The sequence below is a fragment of the Cynocephalus volans genome, chromosome 10 (genome assembly GCF_027409185.1).
Source record: "Cynocephalus volans isolate mCynVol1 chromosome 10, mCynVol1.pri, whole genome shotgun sequence".
In the NCBI taxonomy this organism is placed as follows: domain Eukaryota; kingdom Metazoa; phylum Chordata; class Mammalia; order Dermoptera; family Cynocephalidae; genus Cynocephalus; species Cynocephalus volans.
The window spans coordinates 107,081,407-107,089,529 of record NC_084469.1 but is presented as its reverse complement, the minus strand read 5'-3'; the positions used below and the strand labels follow the sequence as shown (position 1 = coordinate 107,089,529).

Here is an 8,123-nt window from a genome sequence, read left to right as displayed (position 1 = left end):
CAACAGATTGTTGTTTCAATACATGCATGCATTTTATAATGATCTAATCAGGATTTTTCTGGTACAGAGTAATATTTAACCAACCATCTGTCTATTTTTCACTGCTTTTGAGAAATATTCACTGAGCATATACTCCTGACCAAAAGTGTTCTATGTATCATGGGTGCAAAGATGTATGAGATATAGTTCTGAAATTTCAATATCCAAAAGTAAAAAAATTTAGTAAATTCATTGTGTCTGAAATAAAAGTGAACTGAATGAAAAGAAAGGAAATCTTTGAGTTAATTTTATTCACATAACATCACAAAACATCTTTGTAAGTGAGTTTCCAGGGAAACATTTCCAACAAAGGAACACATCCTATCACTTCTAAGGATTTATTTTAAACATGTAAAATTTGATTTATTAAAAAAAAATTATGACTGAAGATAACAGAGAATATGACAGGTTTTATTTACAAAAACTTAATAGTACTGGTTAGAAAGTAAAAAGTGTTTTCCAACATATAACTTTATAAATAATAGCTAAAGCAGGTAATAACTCAAAGGAAAAGGCAGGGAAAGATTTGCTTTGCAAATTATTCAAAATATTGGATGGCAGAGGGTAGGCTTTCTGGTCCTCAGTATTGCACATAATATTATTTATGAGAGTCCTGCAATGGCCCTTCATACAGAGCCTTGCTGAGGAGTCTCCCCAGAGCCCCTTTCATGTCCCTGTTCCTCAGACTGTAGATGAAGGGATTCAGCATGGGGGTGACCATGGTGTACATCACCGAGGACGTCAGACTTGCACTAGAGGACAGTGTGGCTGCAGAACTGAGGTAAACTCCAAGGCTTGTGCCATAGAACAAGGAGACCACCGAGAGGTGAGACCCACAAGTGGAGAAGGCTTTGCACTTGCCGCTGGATGATGAAATCCTCAGGATGGAGAGGAAAATCTGAAAGTAAGTGAAGAGGATCCCAGACAGAGGGAAAACACCTAAGACAATGGTAACAAAATAAACCACTATGTTATTGATGAGAGTTTCACAGCAGGCAAGCTTCAGGACTTCAGGAAGATCACAAAAAAAGTTTGCAATTTCCATGTTTGTGCAGAAGGACAACCTCAAAGCAGTCAAGGTCTCAAGCAGGGAGCCCAAGACACTCATGATCCAGGACCCCAGAATCAAATGTGCACAGAGCCGGGGGTTCATGATGACCATGTAGTGCAGAGGGTGACAGATGGCCACAAACCGGTCGTAGGCCATCACTGTCAGGAGAAAACTGTCCAGGCATCCAAATACAATGAAAAAAAATATCTGGCTGAGGCAGCCTGCAAAGCTGATATCTTTGCTCTGCATCTGCATATTCACCAGCATCTTTGGGATGGTTGTGGAAGTGAAACAGATGTCCACAAAGGACAGGTTGGAGAGGAAGAAGTACATGGGGGTGTGGAGGTGGGAGTCTGAGATGATGGCCAGGATGATGAGCAGGTTCCCAAGCACTGTGACCAGGTACATGGAGAGGAACAGCACAAAGAAGAGGGACTGCTGGTCAGAGTTCCCCGAGAATCCCAGGAGGAGAAAATTCTTATGTCCTGTTTGGTTTCCTTCTTCCATGGGGCGGCTGTGTTTGCTCAGAGGGAGGGGGAAAAGGCAAGACAAAGTTCATTCTAAATAAACATTCTCTAGAATGAGAGCAATATCCTTTTTTTAAACCCGGGTGACTCAATAAGTTATTCATTTTGGCTAACCATTGGATTCTATTGTGGACAAGTTGTGGCTACTGTCACTACATGGGAAGATTGTCTCTAGGATAGTGGTCTCAAATTGTAGTCCCTGGAACAGTAACATCACATCACTTGGGAAGTTGTTAGAAATGTGTACTGTCAGGCACTGGTGTATGCAGCTGGCACTTTGTGATTTAACAAGCCCCCTCAGGAATTCTGATGGACACACAGTTTGAACACCACTGTTGCTGTTCCCACATTCCTAACCAGCGCTCCCTCCCTCAGCATCCCTGGGGGCTGTTCTTGCCCTTTCTGCTTAATCCATGGTGGAAGGAAAATTCCCTAAATCTAGGCAGATTTTCAATCAGTGGAAGGCTCTTTTTGTCATTGTGATGCCTCTCTGTAATGTGTACTTCTTAAATACTTTGGACCTTGTGTGCTTCTTCTGCTAAAAATTATTAATAACCACTATTATTATGAATCACTGTTGCCATTTCAATTTTATTACCAATTTCTTTATATACCTTCAAAAAACATGAAATTTGATGGTGTAGTATTCTAGAGTTTTACATGTAGCAGTGAATTTTATGTACATTTTTCATCATCTGATTCTCATCAGAAAATATTCCACCCAATGGAAATGGCTATTTAAAAGTTGCTCATTTCTGGACATTTACTTTCTTTCTATGATTTTTAATAAAAAATACAGCTTAGATTAAATTTAATTTTATATTTTTTCTTTTAGGATAATCTATAAATGACCTTTCTCAGTTAAAAGTTAAAATATTTCCTTATTCATATTCTTGTAATTCATCATCTGTGTCATAATTGTAAGTAGGCTGTCAAAGTTTTTGTTGTATATATTTGTCTATTTTCATAGTATGCTTAAAAGTTGAGTGTAGAAACTCATATAGTATTAATTTTGTCTTTCATAAAATTATTCCTCTTTCCCTTTATTCTCACAGGGAACTATAGAATCATGTTTACTTGTTACAAGAAAGATCGCATTATAATTTTATTGGTGATTCCATTAAAATTATAAACTAATTTGGAAAAAAATGGACATCTTTATTATGTTCAGATTTCCATTCAAGTAACAGGAATTTCCCTGACGATATTTCAATCCTATATGAGTAAACATTTCTGCAATTTTTAAATAATGTAGATTACATTCATTTCTTGTTAAGAGAAGTTAGTGTATTATAGATTTAATGTTAGTCCAAATGATATCTCTCCACATTATCTCTGTTATTGCTATTATATAAGGAAAGCTTTTGTTCTTTATCTATTGATGAGTTGTATTGTTACTTTTCTTGTGTTTCTTATTAATTTCACAATTTAGTATTCATCTACTTTGTCAGAATAATATTAATTAATAACATTTATTTCTCTCCTATGTCTTATTGCATTGGGCTGAAATTTCAAAACCCTGTTCCAATTCATAATGAGCTGGAATTCTTATTTTTCTTTTTTTTCCCCCAAGGGAATAACCCTACAGTTTTGTAATTTAATATTATGCTCATCATGATTAAAATATATAATTTCTATCATGTTAATTTGTATTGTTTGTTTCTGGATACATTGGAGGTTTTAAAAGATGGTATGAATAAGTGTTCAATGACTATATAGAAAAAATAATGTTAAATCTTACCTCCATACTTAAAAGTAAATTTTAAACATTAAGTTCAGAAGAAGGGACTACATAAGCTCTCTAAAGGAAATTTAAATAAATATGTAGATATAAATTTATGCGTTGATATGTATAACCTTTGAAATTAAAAGTTTTTCTTAGACATTAAAAGTCTTTGATGGAAATAACAGGAGAAAAGATAAATAATGGATCCATAAACTAGACTTTTTGGTTAAAAACGTTTCATGCCAAAAAATAGGATGTAACAATAATCTAGCTGTGTGATAAAAGTTAATAACTTTAATCTCTAAAACCTTAAGATAAATCATAGAGAGATTAATGCATTACTGGGAAAAAGGCATAGAAATATTTAAGATCCCTATGAAGAAATGTAAAAAGTGTTTAAAAATTTTTTCATTCTTACTATTAATCAAAAAAATAAAAATTAAAATGATTTAAGATCCCTGTGAAGAAATGTAAAAAGTGTTTAAAAATTTTTTCATTCTTACTATTAATCAAAGAAATAAAAATTAAAATGAAGATACCCTTTTACAATGAGGGAATTAATATCTCATTTTTTTTAGATTAAAAATGCAAAATTCTCTCATGGGGAAAGAGAAATAACATTTCAGATACTCCTATTAAAAGGTCCTTGGTCTCCTTCTCTGGGCTGGAGAAATTAAGTTAGCATATAGATCTTTTCTAATTACACACATATTTGCACAGGAATAATTATCTTCAACAAGGTACACCAAAATATGAATAGGGATCATGCTTGAGTGGTAATATTAATGTTGATTTTTAGATTCATTTTCTGGTATATTTTTCAATAATTCCAAGTGAATAACTATGTAGTCTATACTCAAGAAATAAAAATTTCGAAATTTGAAAGCATCGACAATAAAAATTTTAGTAAACAAACCGAGTTAAAGTAGAAATTAGCAGGCAAAGATAAAAGCAGATAAAGAAAAAAGATAAATGCACTAAAAAAAAGAAAGACACTAGAACTGAAAAATAAATTTCAGAGCTAATTTTTAGCATTTACAAATGAATAGATCAAAATAGACAGAAGTCTAAGAGAAGGGATAACAAAAGAGAGAAAGAACAGAAATACCAAGATTTAAGAATGACGAAAGTGGACACAGAGATAAGCGCTCGAATTCCCTACTTTCAACCTCATGTTCAAGGCATTAATATCAACAAAAACAAACTTATTTCTGAGAAAATGTGTGTGCAAATTTCATTCAGGATGGAGGATAACACATCAATAACCAAGGAAGAAATTAAACGAACAGCAAAACTTACCTCCAGAAATGCACTTTAGACCCCTGTGCCAGGAGCAATAGCAGAATTCCCCTTTAAGTATTAAAGAAGAAAAGTAAGTTTATGATCAGTAATTGTTTATTAGTGCCCTGGAAGTTCCAATCAATGAAATACCAAGAGAAAAATAAATGAAACCTAAGTGTTGAAGAGGCAACATATCACTGTTTTCAGATGATGGCTGCAGGTAGAGAACTGGGGGCTGGAAACCTACTGTGTCTGAGCATTTTAGTAAGACAGATGATACAAAACAAATACAAAAAGTAGCCATTCTAATGTGGCATTCTGTGGCATGTAGTACCTTCAGAAGGTTTTGCAACAATTGCATCTCTTTAGTTCCAAAGATTTTGTCACTATGGGAGCTCTGTCCTCTCTTTTCAACTTTTCTATAAGCATAAATTAAACAAAAATAAAATTAACAAAATGTGGGAACACATGAAAAAGCATAGCATTCCTATGTACGGTTGAAGTTCTTAGAAAATAGACCTTGATCATCTCAAATATTAACGAAAATATAAAACTCCAGGAACAGGGGCTGGAAACTTGTAAACAGTCAACAAATGAGAGTAATAATAACTAAAATTTATGATGGAACTCTGTATCACAAGCACTTGTCCTATGCTTATATTATCATTATTGCTATTTGTTTTGTATGACAAATAAAAATGTGTGTACAGAAATTCAGTGATAATAATTAAAATGAATAGGTGTCCACTAGCTATTAGAGGCTATTAAAATACTTCCCGCACATGATCTCCTTCAATGCCATCTTAACATTAATTCTATGGACTGGATAATACTAATATCCCCATTATGCAAATGTGAAAACAGAGACACAGAAACATTAAGTAAGGTAATGTCAGAAGATATATGAAATGGGCTGGCAAGCTTTTACTACATGGAACCTCAGAAAATGTTTTATAAGTGAATGAATGAGTAAGATATTGCAGATAAAAGAATACAAGAGCATCCCTGATAGGGAAAAATGGAAGTACTTGTGATGACTACAGAAAATGACTGAGATGATTGGGTACAAACTCTTGAGAGATGCTGCAGGCTAAGAGAAGGTCCATTTTTATTGGGAAGGTAAGAGATCCTCAGAATTGTGTTCCAGAAGAGAGTGGAAGCAAGAAGAGAGGAAGCTGAGGGGAAGAGAAATTGGGAGAGACACAGGAGTAGATTGCATAGAGTGCTTTGAGTGGATGGACTCTCATGAACACATTATCACCATTTTTGCCAGCCAAGGTCTTCCTGTGAGAGCTCTGCCTGTCTCCACACCTGTTTCTCACACAAGGTGCTCCAATGGTGTTGCTGCACCTCGAGTTCCCTGGGTCATTTCTTCCTTTGGTGATGGAGGTGGCATCAGGCATAAGTCCTCTGCAAGGGTCCAGTTGACCTCCCTCCTTCCTGTGACAGTAGAGTTGCAGGGAAGAGGAATCAGGAGCTTATTTACTTTTTCAAAGGCCTCAGAAGTAGAAATCTCAAAATGCTCATTAAATTAATTGTTCTTTAAGCAGTTTGTTTCCCATGAGTGAGGCAGCCAAAATGGAAAGAAAGTTATGTTCTGCTAGTTTTGTATCCTTGGAAACATCTTGGAAACCAGATGTGTGTATCCTTTTCCCCAGGGCTTTTTGCTCATTGTATTTTCTACCTGGGTCTGACCTACATTTTCCATTATCCTCCTCTGTGAGCATTTTCTAAATATTTGAGGCAGGCTTTTGCTTGTTTGGCCTATCAAAGGCATGAGCAGGAACATTTTTGGAGACACTTTGAGTCTCAAGCACCTTCACTTGCAGTTGTGAAACGGGACCACACATACTCCAAACAAAACTATTCCAATGACCTTGCCACAACTTCTATTCCTACTATTGAAGGTGCAATGTAGCCATGTTTTTGCTAAGTGACTGTGAAGCTCCTCATGAGGAGAAGTAGAGTCTGTTTTTTCACCTTGGAATCTGGGGTGGACTTCGAATTTTTTAGTTGCTTTGGCCTGTAGAATATCAGGGAAGTGACAGTGTGCCTGAAATACTCTGTGCCAGAAAATAGAATAAGAACTGTGGACATTGAGCTTAACAAGAGAACAGGATCCTAACAGAAGCACAAAATCCCATAACCAGCTATTAAACACTCATTCTCCTTGATTTGATACAACCAAATGTCTACTGATGTGTCTAAGAATGTCTGCATTATCAGAAAGAGAATTTGAGGTAGTGATAGAGAAATGAATGATAGACACAAAAGGGAGAAGCTGTGGTGTCAGAAATTCTTACACAATAGGACTTTATAAATGGCCTTAGTTGATAAGCATAGTCTATTCCATAAACTAGTGTAACTTTATCACTATATGAGACATATGGTAATCTCCAAATTGTTTCTGATCCAATGATGGGAATTACTTTGGGAGAGCAGAAAAACAATGAAGGGAAAATGTATATTTGACAGAGAAGAATGCTTGGTAGTGGAAAATTGCTTACATTTTACAAAGCAGTCAAAATCAAAGAAATTGAAATTACTGGATATAATAAAAGGAGCAAGTTATATGTCCATGATCTGATTAAACAATAACAATTTCTGGATCTAAGGATATAAACCCTGCAATCAGGTGCATGTCTTTAGCCACAAGATAACTGCCTGTTTCCTAGTTTCTGTCTCCAAAATCCTTCAGTGTCCTTTTTATGTCTTTATTTCTCAGACTGAAGTGTTTCAGCATTGGAGTGACCACAGTGTATATCACTGAGGTTGTTGAACTCGAGTGTGAGTTTTGTGTAGCAGCAGAACTAAGTTACACACCTAGGCTTGTGCAATAAAATAAGGAGACAACTGAGAGGTGAGAAGCACAGGTGGAAAATGCTTTATACTTCCCCTGAGCTGGTGGAATTCTATATATGGAGGAAACTATCCTAGAGTAGGAGTAAACTATACCAGCGAGGGATCCCACACTCAGCTGTGCTGATGCAAAATACATCACCAGGTCATTAAGAAACTTGTCATAACAGGCCTGGTGGACCACCTCATTAAGTTCACAGAATAAGTGGGGGATTTGCATTTGTGTACAGGACAGCTGTGACACCATTAAACTATGTAACAAGGAATGCGGGACACTCATGATCCAGGACACCAGAAGCAGCCATCCACAGAACCAGGGCTTCATGATGACTGTGTACTGCAGGGGGTGACAGATGGCCACAAACCAGTCATAGGCCATTATGGCCAGGAGGACTGTGTCCAATCCTGCAAAGGTTATGAAAAAGTACATCTGGGTGATGCAGCCTTCATAGGTTGTGACTGTTCTGTATCTGGATGTTCAGCAGCCTTTTTGGGACGGTGGTGGAGATGAAACAGATGTCCACAAAGGACAGCTTGGTGGGGAAGAAGTACATGGGAGTCTGATGTGGTGGCCAGGATGATGAGCAGGTTTCCAAACAAGGTGACCAGGTTCATGGACAGGAACAGCCAAAGAGGAATG

The 8,123-nt window shown here is 36.3% G+C and overlaps 1 protein-coding gene and 1 pseudogene across 1 annotated transcript; both read right to left on the bottom strand.

The window, feature by feature from the left end:
- Window positions 1-637: 637 nt before the first annotated feature.
- Window positions 638-1,597, bottom strand: LOC134387642 (olfactory receptor 7C2-like). Its single transcript, XM_063110048.1, has one exon. It carries the CDS (start codon window positions 1,595-1,597, stop codon window positions 638-640), a length of 960 nt encoding a protein of 319 aa, XP_062966118.1.
- Window positions 1,598-7,295: 5,698 nt separating this feature from the next.
- LOC134387641 (olfactory receptor 7A10-like) lies at window positions 7,296-7,862 on the bottom strand (annotated as a pseudogene).
- Between the last annotated feature and the right edge of the window lie 261 nt (window positions 7,863-8,123).